General features: G+C 38.1%; 1 protein-coding gene across 3 annotated transcripts in view; it reads left to right on the top strand.

The window, feature by feature from the left end:
• Window positions 1-3604: 3604 nt before the first annotated feature.
• The window catches only part of MEAF6 (MYST/Esa1 associated factor 6), a 919140-nt gene continuing 906346 nt past the window's right edge, over window positions 3605-16398 (top strand). For 2 of the 3 annotated variants that reach the window (XM_044083674.1, XM_044083682.1), the window contains exon 1: window positions 3606-3763. In XM_044083674.1, coding sequence (XP_043939609.1) covers window positions 3674-3763 — 90 coding nt within the window. In that variant the 5' untranslated portion in view covers window positions 3606-3673. Of the gene's footprint in view, window positions 3764-16398 lie in introns of all 3 variants that reach the window. The other variant, XM_044083666.1, reaches the window with a different exon arrangement.

The following is a 16398-nucleotide window of genomic DNA, read 5'->3' on the forward strand; positions in this document are numbered from 1 at the left end:
CTCTAACCTTGGCATAAGTAATGTCTTCCGTAAATATTCCTATTTTTACTTTTTCTTGGTTTCCATATTCCCCTGCTTTATACAGATGTTCATAACATTTCCAAAATACTCCTAATACATCTAAAGGAGCTCTGGATATTTTTTGGTTGCCTAAGTCATTGTGTTAAGGTTTTTGTGCTCTGGAATTGTTATAAAAAATAGCTGCATCTTGTTTGGTAAGTGCAGAACAGAGTGTGTGTGTGCGCTGTATCTTTAAGAAGCATTGCAAGGACTAAACGTGCATATAAATAGCAAGCACATGCTAGCTTCACCATAACCATATGTCTTTCTTTTTTATTTATACGCTAATTTTAAACTCCATTTTCATTTTATCCCTCTCAGTAGCTATCCTGAAGAAATTTCTAACTTCTCAATTAACTCAAATAATTTCTACTACCCATTTCTTAAAATCCTCTTTTTATTGAGTAAGTCACTAGTGTCTCATTTTACTTCATTATCCTGTGTTTTTATCTTATACTAATTAGTGAATGATCTGAAATAGTTAAAGGATATGTCTTGAAGTTTTCAATTAAATGCACATGCTCTTGTGAAATATAATTTCTATCCAGTCTAACCCAGTTATTGTATCTTGGGGAAATATGTACATTCTGTCTGAGTTCATACTACTGAATTCACATATTCCATACCAAATATTTTTATAAATTTCTTCATAAATCTACTCTGTTTTGTTATATTTTCCTTTTAGGTCCCCCTGATACACCCTTGCCATTGCAAATGAAGGTCCAATCTCCACCTATAAATAATATTCCCTGCTGAAAGCTAATTATTTCTCCCAAAATTTTCTTAAGCTCCATGACAGTCGTTTTTGTGGAATATAAATACATGCCAGTGTAATCCTTTTCCTTTGCCAATAGCCCCTTACTACCATAGACTTACCAATTCTGTCTTTATTTCCTCTTCTGTCTATTTTGGAGTCTCTCTGGCAATTGGTATTACTACTCTACTTTTACTTTGTCACTAATATGCTGAATATCCATCCTGAAATCCTTTCTTTGTCAAATTCACGTGCTCATTTCTATCCACATGCATATCATGTAACATTGCTATTTTCACCATACATTTATTAAAACATGAATTATGAAGTATTTAGGTGTGTGGATTAGAAAAAATTCCATTATGACAGCTAAGGCTATATAGGAAGAGTAACAATCAAATCCAAGGTACCAACAGACCAGAAGCCATCTGGAAGCCTTTTAAAACCAATTTAATATGTGCACAAAACACAAAGTAAACACATAAATGCAGACTCTTAAAATACAGCGTTTTTATTTCAAACACTTCATCAGATGTGGTTCTAAGGTAAATTGACAGGTTAAATATCTTGCTAGTGAACAGATTGACCAATAAAAACATTCAATAAAATGATTTAATAAAATGACTCATGAATGCTCATAAATATTGATGAGTAAATAAACGTTAAAATTGAAACCAATGTAGTAAGCACTTTAAAACCTATAAAAACCTGTATAAAACAATTAAAAGTTATTACATATTTAATTCAAGTGAGGACCATTTTGAACAGCATTATAACATTAAGTTGAAAGAAGGCTTCCAGCTGGCTTCTGGCCTATTGGTACCTTGGATTTGGTTATTGGTCCATTTTGGTACCTTGTGGCTGTTTTTTCTTGTCTATATGGGAAGAGACTAAACAAAAGAACAAAAACAGAGAAACTAGACACTTGTTTATAGATATGGATAGTAAGATACAAGCAGTGAAAATGTTTTTGTCCCTTTGATTTTATGTACGGGTTAGGGATATTTTTACTAATCAGAGAAGTTGTAAACAATAATTACTAAAGAGTTAAAGGAATTTACTTGTAAGGGAAGAGGACACATACACACACAAAATATATGTGCATATATATATATATATATATATATATGTACATATGTGTGTGTGTATGTGTGTATATATATATATATATATATATATATATGTACACACACACACACATACATACATACATACACACTTGTGCCCCACCAACTACCTACTCAGTCTCTGCCAGTATTGACTGCTTGAGAATCTGGAATTTATAGCAGTGTAATTTTGTTGTGCATTGCCATTCTGTACCATTCTAGCTTTCTTCTTTCTTTTTAGGCTAGTAGTCTATATTCTGCACACTGAATTGATTTAAAAAAAAAAAATATATATATATATATATATATATATATATATATATCCCAGAGCTTTTACTGATCAGTAACTCTGCAGTTCTACCTTGACTCATCTCTGCTGGAGGACATTCCTATTTTAAAGCATGATTTACCACTGGATAGGATGTCCATATTTTTGGAGGTATACCCCAATTTTCTCCAGTAAAACACCTTTTCAAGAACAATTTAAGAGAATTACAGACAGGTTCTGACAGGCACCCCAGATCTAACATATAGAGCTACATAATGTGTTTAATAATTAAGAGAAAAAAAAACATTAGCTGTACTTACAGGTAAAAGCATTTTACAACTGTCAAATTACTTTGTTGTTTTAAACCACTATGTATTTATTTACAGGATGGAGTGGGAACAATGTTTAATCAAATATCTACATATACCTCTCAAATAGGTATGTTTTCTTAGTTTGTCCAAAATTTTGCTTCATATTTTTCGTCTGTCCCTTCTAAGTAAATCACTTTGGATTGGTCACTAAATAGTGACATACTTTTTGACTTTCAGATTTCACATCAATAAGAAAATTTATGCTGAGAAAAATGGTGTCCTATTATCAAGCAACATTCTAAGCTTGTAAGAACAATGTTTAAAACCTCTCCCTATTTTGGGGGGCATTGTCCCGCCGTCTTATTTGGCTTTGTCCAGATTTCTTGCTCTAAGAAGTTGAGAGGTATGCCTGTACAGGATTCAGAATCAGTAAAAAATCACTGAAAACTGACCTGTGTATAGTTTGCACGTTACATTGTTAACCCAAGCCTGTTACATATTATCTGTGTTTACGTCTGCTGTTTTATTGGGCATCCCAGCAGAATTTTTCTTATACCTCTCAAGCTCTTAACACAAGAAATCTGGAAAAAACGTAAAATAATAGGGGGACAAAGACCCCCAAAATAGAGACATATTTAAATATTGCTCTTATAAACTCAGGAAGTTGCCAGAATAAAAGGATTTGTGTTAGCATGCGTCTTCTGAAGGATACGAAGTCTGAAACTCAAATGTATGTCATTATTTAGTTACCTCAATCCTCACTGACTTGCAGAAAACCACACGTTTTATGAGAGGCAGACCAATACTACTGAGCAAAAATCTGCACAGCTGAAATGTTAACAAGGGATAATAAACATACGTAAGTAATGAGATCATGTTGCTCACGAATCTAATTTTAGATATGTACACGGAAGTGCACCAGCAAGCACAGAAAACAAACAATTAAGATGGCAAATACAACAAAACAACTGCACGTTCCATTTTAAACCCGTTCCTAAAACAGATAGTCAACAGCGTGGTCCTATCGAATTGCTTTGTTACAGTGTGACCAATAAGGATACCTCCGCAGTGGCAGAAGGCTGTCATACAAGACGTGTAAACCCCCCCTAGTGGTGTGGCTGCCTAACTGTTACCGTGTAAAATTCTGAAACACTGGGTTCTGTTGACGTTCAATATGGCGATGCACAACAAAACTACACCGCCGCAGATCCCGGATACTCGGAGGGAATTGGCAGAGCTGGTGAAGAGGAAGCAGGAACTCGCGGTAAAAACGAACACTATTATTCCAATTTAGCTACAGTACCTTAGCGTTATGTCAACACTCCAATTAAAAACGCATGGGATATGGCCGGTATCTTTTTAAGAACCCAGGCCTGACGTGAAGGGATGAGCTACGCTACTGTAGTTGCGTACTGCCAGTGAATGTTAGATTTCGTAATGGAAAGTTACGTAGGTGGAGCTATGAGTAAAGCAGCTGTATTTAGGCGCTTGTTCCAAGCTACGGCTTAGGGGTAGCACAAGTATGATAATAATAGATTGCTAGTTGTGGGCTCCGATTGTGTTACTGAGAGCGTTACTATGCAGCATTAGTACTTTTTAAAAGTTGATATGTACATGTTGCTGTTTAATACAATTTGCCGTTTGAATCTTGTCATGTAAGACTTGTTCAAGTTTCCATAGCAACAGAGGCTAGTTAGCTATGCTGCTTTCACTTACTTCTGGAGCAGGACCAGTTGGGGCAATCACGACCCCAAGGATCTAGAAGATGCTTTGTGATGCGTTCTGTATATTATTATTATTATAAATAATTACTTGTTAACTGTCTTACTTGTATATAGATGATTTATGTTTATTGCACCCGGATATTTTGTGTCTGCAGATAAAATCAGTGATGATATTCCTTGTCCGTCCCATCACTCTATGCGTGCAGTGGGAGAATTCCAGTTCACCTGCCACGTATCTTTGGGGAGTTGGAGGAAAAATGGAACATCGAAAAAAATTGCACAGTAACAGGAAGGATATGTAGACTTTGTACAGGAGGAACCACAGCTAAGAACTCAGCTGGTGAACTAAGCTCTGTAAGATGGCAATTGTGCTAGCAGCACACTGTGTCCGTGATCAGTTTCTTTCACAGACATTCTGCCCAGACTATTAAGGATAGCCACTTGTTTACAGCACCCATACTTGACTGTGATGGAAACTGAAAGAAATTGACTAACTTGTTGCTCCTGGATAATACATCATCCCAGACAAAGATGCACATGCTATAGTAATCAGTAGGATCGTAGGAGGTTACTAGGCTAAAGGTCCCATGGCTCTAACAAGCCTAGCCAAGTTCAATCCGTGTTCCCAAGGCTGTCTGGGTCAAGCAGACACTAAAATCAGCACCTATTGCCCCTGTCCAAGAGAGACACTGGTGGAACTCCCAGGGTAAATTTACTGTTATTCATCCAGTTGTCCAAATTATGCTTAAATAGGGCCAACAAGGTGCTTTGTTTGACATGAATAGGACGCTTGTTCCAAAGGTGGGGCAATCTCTGTGAGACAAATCTGTCTCTCCAGCAATTTCTGTTGATGTCACACACCAGGTTAAGGTCATTTGAGCGAGTGATCCATGTGTCATTTGACTTGTGAATGTGCACTTCCATTAAATCTGGGTCAGAGATTGCAATATATGCAAGACACAGGTCGCCTCTGAGCAGTCAGTATGACACAGAGTAAAATGACAATGATTTCAGACTGCCTGCATAAGACAGATCTTGAAGACCCTGAATTTTCTTTGTAAGGAACCTTTGTGGGCTCTCCAGTTGCTGCAGGTATTTGGAAAGGCATACCAAAGGGGGCGTTGTACTCTGTTATTGGCCTGATGAGGGAAGAGTACAGGGGGATTATAAGTTTTTTTTTTTTTTTTTTTTTTGGAGGCAATCCCTTTCCTTATGAGATGAGCAATATAAAATGCCTTTCTTATGATCGAAGTTAAGGTTGCTGTCGACCTGCATGCCCAGATCTCTCACCACCGATTGCGTGTTTAGGGTATTGTTATTTATGTGGTGGTTTGCAGGAACATCACTCTTGCCAAAGGGGATGATAATGCATTTTTTGCATTGTTTAAGATCTTGACTTTGGCACCAGTCATTACTCTGTGTAAAACCTTCTTGCAGGATGTTGACATCGCTAGAGGTTTCAGTGATCGCTGCCAGTTTACAGTAATCCATAAACTTTGTCAGCCACAGTCTTTTAGTTAGCCTGTACTTCAGAGAAGTAGATTCTGAAGAGTAGGAATCCCAAACCGATCCCTGTGGAGCACCACTAGTTATGGGTCTGCTGGAGGAGGTGGAGTCCCCTTGACCATATGAATTCTATCAGTGAGCCAGTTTGGAACCCAGCTGACAGTATATTCGTTGATACCCAGCTGGGTGAGTTTATCAGTGGTGCCGGAATGGGGGATTGTGTCAAAGGCCTTGGATAAGTCTAGGTAGGCAATATGCACAGATCTGCCCTTGTCTAGGGCTTTGGTGACTGTCTCAAAGAAGTCCACCATGTTTAACAGGCATGATCTCCCCTTGACAAAGCCAAACTGGGGAGGTTCAAGCGTTTGGAGATTTCCTATATTTTTGTTAATAACATCCACGATGATTCGTTCCATGGCCTTGCAGATGAGGCTGGTCAGGCTAATGGGTCTATAGTTCCTGGGGTCCGTGGATCCAACCCCTTTGTGCAAAGGGATGCTGGTAGCTGTTTTTCATTTTGCTAGGATGAAGCCAGTGCTTAGGCTGTGATTGAAAATCGTGCCCAATGGTAATGCTAATTCCTATTTTCATCCATGTAGAACACAGCCTGGGATGTTGTCTGGTCCCATAGAGGCTGTGTTTTTGACCTTGGAGAGGGCATTTAAGACCTGCTCCTTGGAGATGCTAGGTGGGGGACAAGTGTTAGGGATGCTTTGGGGTATATGTGGTGGGGCAGGGGAGTAAAATTATCAATGAACCTGTCAGCCAGCAGGTTGCTACATCTACAGGTTCTGTATATATAGTACCATTAACTACAAGGTCAGTGCAAATGTGGGCCTTACCTTTGAGGTTACCGATGTAACTAAAGAATGCCATGTGGTTATCCTTAGGGAAGCTAATTTGGATTTGTAGTTAGCTTTGGAAGACTTCACTAGGAATCTTATTTGCTTGCTTAAGTTGAGGAGGGAGTGTTTCCAGTTTTTAGACCATTCCTTCCAACCCTTGGACAACAATTTCTTTCTCATATTGTCTTCTTCTCCTTTCGGCTTTTCCCGGTTAGGGGTCGTCACAGCGGATCACCTGTCCACTCATGATTGGCAGTGGAGTTTTATGGTGTCGAGTTGCCAGTCTGGCGCCCAGCCTTCCAACAGCATGTCTTTGGGATGTGGGAGGAAACCGGAGCACCTGGAGAAAACCCACGCGACCATAGGGAGGACATGCAGACTCCACACAGAAGGCACCCCAGCCGAGGATCGAACTGGAGAACCTCTTGCTGTGAGGTGGCAACACTAACCACTGCACCACTGTGCCGTACGAACACCAAAGCGCAGTTCCAGACATGCATATTTACTGCATACAGCATAGTAGGAATCAATTCCTACTATGCTGTGTGTGTGTGTGTCTTTTGGCTTTTTACGGTTAGGGGTCGCCACAACGGAACTCCGGTCCGCTAATGATTGGCAGTAGAGTTTTACATGCTGGCTTGCTGGGCCTAACGCACAACCTTCAACGAAGGAACGCCAATTAACGCACGTCGCCACACATGTAAGAAATATGCATGTCTGGAACTGTGCTTTGGTGGTTCTAATAAACTAAAGGACTACTTGAGAGATTTGATCTGCTTCTTCTTTGTCTCATCTGCATTGTCTTCGTCTATGTGTTGATTTAGCCTAATTTTGCCTGTACCACTGGCCTGCCCACCCAAACACCAGCAGTGGAGGTTTCGCTGAGATTTTTGCTGAGATTTCTGTAGCACCGGCAACTGTGACCACTGGCCTGCTGAGAGGAACCACTAACCCACAAGGCTATCTTGGCATCTGGGGGTTGCAGCTTTGTTTCCAATGTTTTTTTACTGTTTCCTCCTCAGGACTTCGGTCACACATTCCAGTAAGGTGGACTTCCCCCTGGCAGCCTAGGCCTGACCCAACTGGACATCACCACACGCTCCTGGCGCTAAAGGGGCCTCCCTAGCAAAGAGCTGCACTTTTTGAGACAAAAGATCTGTAACACTGCGGTTCCTCCACGGGTGCCTGCATCACTGCCTTCACAGGGGTATTTCACTTGGCATTTTTCCCTCCCTGCCAGGAGGCCTTTACCCCTCCACCTATCGGCTACCTCACCCAGCCTTAAGTATAACCACGAAGAGAAAACAATGTCAGCACTGCCCTTTGCAGGCACTATCAAGACAGTGTACCGAAATAGTCTTTGACATTAATAACTTCCTGACATCTGCAGCAGTGTTGTTGAACTGACTCCTGGCACAGAATAATTCAATGCACTTCACACCAACAACAAATGCAAGAGCAGTTTCTTTGGTAACTCAGGTGTTGGGGAATGCTGACATGTCAACCAAAATGTTGTGGTGTGTCCCCTTTGAGATGTGTGTCATAGGTTCACCATCACTGCTGTAGGTAGTCATTTATCTCTCTCATGATTCTGCAGCCTAAGCCTTTTCTTAAACATTTTTATTAAGTCGTAATATCTTAGAAAATTTCATAGGTACACATACATTGAAAGAAAACCATGGTAACATTTCCATTGTCATTTTCATGCAGCTGCATATGTTTTCTTTTCAACAGTTTTCATTTACTCCAACTTTATATAAATTGCTCAATTTCTGCCTTCCCATAAGTCACCCCTTTTCCTGAATATTGTTTCATGTATAGTACCCACAAATTCCATTTATTTGTATGTAGTTTGTGCTTTTCCCTTTTCTAAAGATCTTGCCTCCAGTTATCTCCATTAAATATTCAGTACCTAAAGTATATATGTGCCTCTGTGTATATGTATGTATATATTCATACATATGTATTTTTAGTACTTCAGTTACAGCTGGTTTAGAGTTTGTTTTGCAAGCCAATAGTATTAAACTTTGTCAGGCCTTATTAAGATTAGACGATTTGTGTTTATCCCAGCTAAATAGAATCATTTGCTCCTCCAACATTTTTGACAAAAGTACTCTGTAGGGGATTTTTAAAGTCTGCCAACTCATTACATTGACAAAGACACTTTCCCAGTTACCTCTTTTTTTTTTTCATCACATCTTTAGCATTTGCTGTCTACCAGAGGAAAGACCCTTTGAATTCTGCTCAGAAAATAAACACAAGTAATTCACAAAGCTTCGGCTGGGTCTAGTATCCAACATGTGACCTAAAGGGTAAGAAGAGAAATGTAAAGGATTAACACGTTTGAGCCCAGATGATATCACCTTGGCTGTTAGATCTTTGTGACTGCTCCTAATCCCCTCTCAGCAGGAGGAATAAGATGCCTTGTAGAAGTGCTTCTTCTTACTATTATTAATATTGTTTTGTAGTTAAGTGAGCCGATGGACAAGCATCCTTGTTCTGATGTTCTCCCAGTTACAGTTCTGTTATTTAAAGGCCTTCTGAGACCATAAATGGAGGGCGGGTCCAATGGTGCTGAGTGGTGGAAAAGGAAAATGTAGAGAAATAAGCACACCAATTCCAGTTGAGTCCCTTATGTGAATATTCCAAACAGCCCAGGGAGGGCTTTCCAGCTCAGCGTCTAATGAATCCTCCCATGAGGTTTACAATTGACCAGGTGTTTGTGTACAAAAAGCATCCTTTCTCTTGAGGATGATATATTAAGACTTGTCCCTCAGACTTTTTGTGGTTTCAGTGTTTTAAGGTGAGCATTATCTTTACACCTTGATAAGTATGTTTCATTAGAACATATGGACAACTCTCCAAAAGACCTCAAGAACTCCAGATGAAATCGCCAGTCGCAAAAGTAAAACTGAAAAATAGTTTATTTAAGCTCCACACGAGCTTTTCGTCAGTTTAGTATACATCACCTTCTTCGGAAACAACGTCACAAAATGACATCCCCTTTTGTACCCCTCACCTTCCAAATGGAATCGCATGAGATTATAACAAGTGAAAGAAAATGCGCCACAAACCCTCAGCTGCTCTAATTGCACCTGAACCAAGCAAAACTTTTAGTTTGAACAAATTAGTTTACTTGGATACAGCGCAAAAATCCCAATACGTTATAAAAGTAGCTGACAAACAGTGTGATCCAGAAGTATCCCTATGAAATCATTACTTTCTAAAAAAATACTATGGACTACATACAATACAAAGAAAATATATAAAAAATATATGTAATAAAAATATTAAAGATAGTCTTGCAAGGTAATGGAAATCATCACTTCCTGAACTAAAATAAACCACAAACACAATACAAAAATTAGATATATAAAATACTATACAGTTCTTAACAAAACTGATCGACAGGGCAACTCATTAAAATAGTCGAAAATTCTAACACCTGTATCTAAACTGGACTCAAAACTATCACTTTGAAAAACCACAATACTTTGTCATTCATAACCCCACACTGAGGATATTTATATTCAAATTAACAAACCATATTAATAAATAACTCAATAGATTACTTTACTATACCTACCTATCCTAATGGTATTTGATATTTGGACTTACAATAAGAAACCCTAAAAGACAAAGACATCATCTGTTTAAACTTTTAAGTTTCAACATACATGCTATAGATAACCTGCCATTGATGCCCGGGTAATGATAGGCATCCAATCTCAATTGCCAAATCAGTTCCCTGCCCTCAAGGATAAGGGAATCTGGTCCTCCCCTACCATCCGACTGGACTTGGTCAATGGCCACAAATGAAAATGTATGTAAAGGATTTTCTATAACATGCTTGGCTAAAGCGTTCTCCAACTTGCCCTTCCTAATAGCGTACAAATGTTCATAAATACGCTCTTGAAGTTTTCTGTCCGTTTTACCGACATAGAAAACGAACACTTAGCCAAGTAAACAACTCGCGAACTGGAACAATTAAATCTACCCTGTGCTCTATATCTAGAGTCCTTAATGACAAAGGTCGACCCCACATAAATATACTTGCAGTAACGGCACATATTACATTTAAACATGCCAGTTCTAGCACCTGGGAACTTAGATTTTCTCTCTAAGATATTTTTAAGGTTTTGACCCCTTCTAAAAGTTATCCTAGGAAATTCCATTCTACTCTCCCGGATTAAGCCATCCTGCATAATCAAACTCCAGTTTTTCTGGATGATAACTTATAACATGAATATTAAAGAAATTATTTCTAAGATAAAACTACAAGGGTATAGTTCTTTTTCAGCTGAGCAAAAACTGTGATTTTCCCCATGTGTACTAGAAGAATTTAAGATGGGGACAGAGAAACCTTGACTCTCTTATTGCAAACTTCTGAAATAAAATCAGAAATGAGATCTTCTGGATATCCTCTTTTAAGAAAAAGACTTTCCATGAATTTACATTTTTCTAAAAAGTTACTATCCCTAGTCACCACCCTTGCAGCTCTCACCAGTTGACCCTTTATAATAGATTTTTTTTCTGAGAAAAAGGATGACAACTGTTGAACTGCACGTAACTGTTGGAAAAGGCTTCCTTTTTATCTGTTCTAGCAATGAAACAGTTATAGATTTTATCTTTCGACAAATCTACATCTAAATAGGAAATCCTGTCCCTCTCGTAACTAGAAGTGAATTTTAGGAACTCGGTAGAAGAGTTAAAGAAATCCAAAAGTAGATCAGCTGTCTCACTGTCTCCTCTCAGGATGATAAAATATCATCTAGGAAACGTGTATACAATACCACCTTGTCATGTAAGATGGGGTTGGTAAATACATACTCTCTTTCCCAAAAAGCCATTACCAAGTTTGCCACACTGGCCCCACAAGATGAACCCATGGGTACCCCTATCTTCTGAAGATAATACTTGTTGAAAGTTACACAATTGCAAGACAAGATGACATCTAATAATTCACTGACCAATTGGATCTCCTCATTAGGAGCTCCCTTAGAACACATAGCTAGGATCCAATCTAGTGCCACTGAATGAGGGATAGAGGAATACAAATCCTTTACATCTATACATCTATGGTCAAAAAATGACCATCAACACTGTAAAGAATTTGGTTTACCCTAGCCAAAAAGGACCAAGAATCCTTAGATATCTGTGACTCACTCTCCACATATTTTTTCAAAATAGAATCCACTACTTTCATACTTGCGTAAGTAATACTACCTCTGGCACTAACCAGGGGACGCATGGGAGGGTCTTCAAGGTTCTTATGGATTTTAGGGGATCCAAAAATTATTGGGACCTTCGGGGCTGATGGAGAAATATAATTATATAAATTCAAGTCTATTGTGTTGTTGATGAACATATCATTATAATAGGAGGATATTCTGGAAAGACCTATGTTCAGCTCATTTCTAGAAACTTCCATATAAGTCTCCGAAACCAAAATAACATATAATCCCCTTCGTTCATCACCACCTGTCCACCTGATTTATCGGGTTGCATTACCCTTACCGGTGCATTATACAATAAATCCAATAAAGCCCTCTCTTCCCTGCTAGTGTTGAACCTGAATCCCTGTTTCAATGAAGGATGACCCAACAAATGACATATATCCAGTTCACTAATCTGTTCGAATAATTCCAACACAGGACATAAGGGTGGATTATAAGTACTAGGGACAGAGAAATGCTCTTTTCCCTAGTAAAATTACCCAACAAAAATTGCAGATTTAACTTTCTGACAAACATCTTTAATTCTAGAATGGTTTTAGCCAAGTCTGCCCGTTTAGTAGGCACAAAAGTAAGACCCTTGGCTAGCTCTCTAGTAAAGATGAAATCAGAAAAGTTATATATTTTACAGTTCAGGTCAGAATTCATAATAATGTTACACGAGTTTGTTGAAACTAGATCATCTACAACGTGAGGCATGTCTAGTTCCTCCTGTTTCTTGACCTGTTCCTGGGCTTCCGACCCTGGTGAGTAGGATGAGGCAAGGCCGGGTTCTGAAATTTTGAATTCTCCACCACGTGGACAGAAGTGTTGGGTCGATGTTGAGTAGCCAGACGGTCACTACGTCGGACCGGCTCACTTGAATCTACAGGTTCCACGTATGAATTTGCGGAGCTGCTAGGTCTCGATCCCCTTCCTAAATCAGTAGAACCTAGTCTGCCAGAATGACGTATAATGGAGACCAAGAAATTACCTTAGGGATGATGGGGGCTTAATAAGCAGTACCTTCCTTGTATGCCTTCACATCCCTATGTAGTTTCTTTATTTTATTAGCTGTAATTTTACTGATGAAGTGGTCGATACTACTAAACGACCGTTCATAGTCGAACCGATAACTGTGAAAGTTTACGTCATTCCTTATTTCCTCATCCAATTTAGTAATTTCAGTGGTCAAAACATCAGCAGCCAGTTGATAATGGCTGCTTATCAAATTCAACAGTTCGAATCCGTGTTTATTGAATAGTTGAATTAACTCTGTATGGAAAGCCGAACCTTCCACCAACCCCGTAGGGTATTGCCAAGACCTGAGCCCCTTCGGTACCACTTTAGACTGTTTGCATTCATTGCTATCTCCATCTTCCCCAACCCCATCTTCCATGACAAGGTGGTATTGTGTACACGTTTCCTGGGTGATATTTTTAGCATCCTGAGGGGAGACAGCTGATCTACTTTTGGATTTCTTTAACTCTTCTACCGAGTTCCTAAAATTCACTTCTAGTTTCGAGAGGGACAGGATTTCCTATTTAGATGTAGATTTGTCGAAAGATAAAATCTATAACTGTTTCATTGCTAGAATACATCGAAAGGAATCCTATTCCAACAGTTACTTGCAGTTCAACAGTTGTCATCCTTTTTCTCAGAAAAAAATCTGTTCTCAAGGGTTAACTGGTGAGAGCTGCAAGGATGGTGACTAGGGATAGTGACTTTTTAGAAGAATGTAAATTCATGGAACATCTTTTTCTTAAAAGAGGATATCCAGAAGATCAGAAGTTTGCAATAAGAGAGAGTCAGGTTTCTATGTCCCTATCTTAAATTATTCTAGTACACCTGGGGACAATCACAGTTTTTGCTCAGCTGAAAAAGAACTATACCCTTGTAGTTTTATCTTAACTTATAACATGGATGTTAAAGAAATTATTTCTATCATCCAGAAAAACTGGAGTTTGATTATGCAGGATGGCTTAATCCGGGAGAGTAAAGTGGAATTTCCTAGGATAACTTTTAGACGGGGTCAAAACCTTAAAAATATATTAGAGAGAAAATCTGAGTTCCCAGGTGCTAGAACTGGCATGTTTAAATGTAATATGTGCCATTACTGCAAATATATTTATGTGGGGTCGACCTTTGTCATCAAGGACTCTAGATATAGAGTACAGGGTAGATTTAATTGTTCCAGTTCGCGAGTTGTGTACTTGGCTAAGTGTTCCCACTGCCCGGTTTTCTATGTCGGTAAAATGGACAGAAAACTTCAAGAGCGTATTTATGAACATTTGTACGCCATTAGGAAGGGCAAGTTGGAGAACGCTTTAGCCAAGCATGTTATAGAAAATCCTTTACATATATTTTCATTTGTGGCCATTGACCAAGTCCAGTCGGATGGTAGGGGAGGACCAGATTCCCTTATCCTTGAGGGCAGGGAACTGATTTGGCAATTGAGATTGGATGTCTGTCATTACCCGGGCATCAATGGCAGGTTATCTATAGCGTGTATGTTGAAACTTAAAAGTTTAAACAGATGATGTCTTTGTCTTTTAGCGTTTCTTATTGTAAGTCCAAATATCAAATACCATTAGGATAGGTAGGTATAGTAAAGTAATCTATTGAGTCATTTATTAATATGGTTTGTTAATTTGAATATAAATATCCTCAGTGTGGGGTTATGAATGACAAAGTATTGTGGTTTTTTCAAAGTGATAGTTTTGAGTCCAGTTTAGATACAGGTGTTGGAATTTTCAACTATTTTAATGAGTTTCCCTGTCTATCAGTTTTGTTAAGAACTGTATAGTATTTTATATATCTAATTTTTGTATTGTGTTTGTGGTTTATTTTAGTTCAGGAAGTGATGATTTCCATTACCTTGCAAGACTATCTTTAATATTTTTATTATATATATTTTTATATATTTTCTTTGCATTGTATGTAGTCCATAGTATTTTGTAGAAAGTAACAATTTTATAGGGATACTTCTGGATCACACTGTTTTTCAGCTACTTTTATAACGTATTGGGATTTTTGCGCTGTATCCAAGTAAACTGATTTGTTCAATTTAAAAGTTTTGCTTGGTTCAGGTGCAATTAGAGCAGCTGAGGGTTTCTAGCACATTTTTTTCACTTGTTATAATCTCATGCGATTCCCTTTGGTAGGTGAGGGGTACATAAAAGGGGATGTCATTTTGTGACGTTTCCGTTTTGTTTCTGAAGAAGTTGGTGTATACTAAACTGACGAAAAGCTTGTGTGGAGCTTAAATTATTTTTCAGTTTTACTTTTGCGACTGGTGATTTCATCTGGAGTTCCTGAGGTCTTTTGGAGAGTTGTCCATCCTTTTTTATTGTAGTGTGTTTTTTTTCATTTTTAGTTTTTTTTTTATTTTTAGTTTGTCATGAGAACATATCTAGACTGACTTTATATAAATTAAAAATATATATATTAAAAAAGTGCTTAGTGTAATATATTTTGCTACTATTTAACAATTAAACACCAAGCAAGAATGATGTTTAACTATCAGTTATCTGTTCATTTGTATAAAGTATTGCATTTTAGCAAAATTTGATGTAGATGTTACTAAATATGCTGGAACTGCTAAGCAGAATATCCTTCATATCTGAATTAATTTTAGTGTTTGCCCACCCTGATCAGAAGCCTTGAAATTAGTACAAAGCTAGAGGAATACCAAATATATGTATTCCGGATTCCAAAAAGGTTATAATGCCATAATATGTGTGTATATTATGTATTCTTCTCCACAGGAGAGTATACTGCATGTATCATCATTGTATGTGGCAGGTAGCATATCCGTGGCAGTTTATCTTTGTCTTTCATCCTTGTACTCAAATTGTAACACCTCTGTTATAAGCAGACTATCTGCAAATATATAGAGCTGAGTATATATTTTTGGTTATAAAGTTTAATTGTTGCTTAGATCTCTGTTGAAACTGTTGTCTCCCTGTTCTGAGAGACTGATCTGCAAATATACAGAGCTGAGTATATTTTTGGTTTTAGAGTTTGTACTGTTAGTTGTTGCTTAGATCTCTGCTGAAACTGCCCCCCTATTTTCTACTGTGTTTTCAGTTGGTATAACTGTTTTTTACAGCTTGCATGTTATCTAACTCAAGGAACAGTTGCATAAAATTTGACCTGTTTGTAACAACCTGCATTGAATTGCTGGAACCTGTGTGCTGAGAGACTGCCTTCCAATCTATCTGCAAATATACAGAGCTGAGTATATTTTTTTGGTTATAGAGTTTAATTGTTGCTTAGATCTCTGTTGAAATGTCTCCCTGTTCTGAGAGACTGATCTGCAAATATACAGAGCTGAGTATATTTTTTGGGTTTAGAGTTTGTACTGTTAGTTGTTGCTTAGATATCTGTTGAAACTCTTTTCCCCACCCTCCCCGCTATTTTCTGCCTTCAGTTGGTATAACTGTTTTTTATAGCTTGTTTATCTCACTCAAGGATCACTTGCATAAAATTTGACCTTTTAGTAACAGCCTGCATTTAATTGTTAGAACCTGTGTTCTGAGAGACTTGTCTTCCAATCTATCTGCAAATATACAGAGCTGAGTATATTTGTTTGGTTTTATAGTTTGTACT

Source organism: Protopterus annectens, chromosome 1.part1 (assembly GCF_019279795.1).
Source record: "Protopterus annectens isolate FY-2018-M chromosome 1.part1, PAN1.0, whole genome shotgun sequence".
Taxonomy (NCBI): Eukaryota; Metazoa; Chordata; order Ceratodontiformes; family Protopteridae; genus Protopterus; species Protopterus annectens.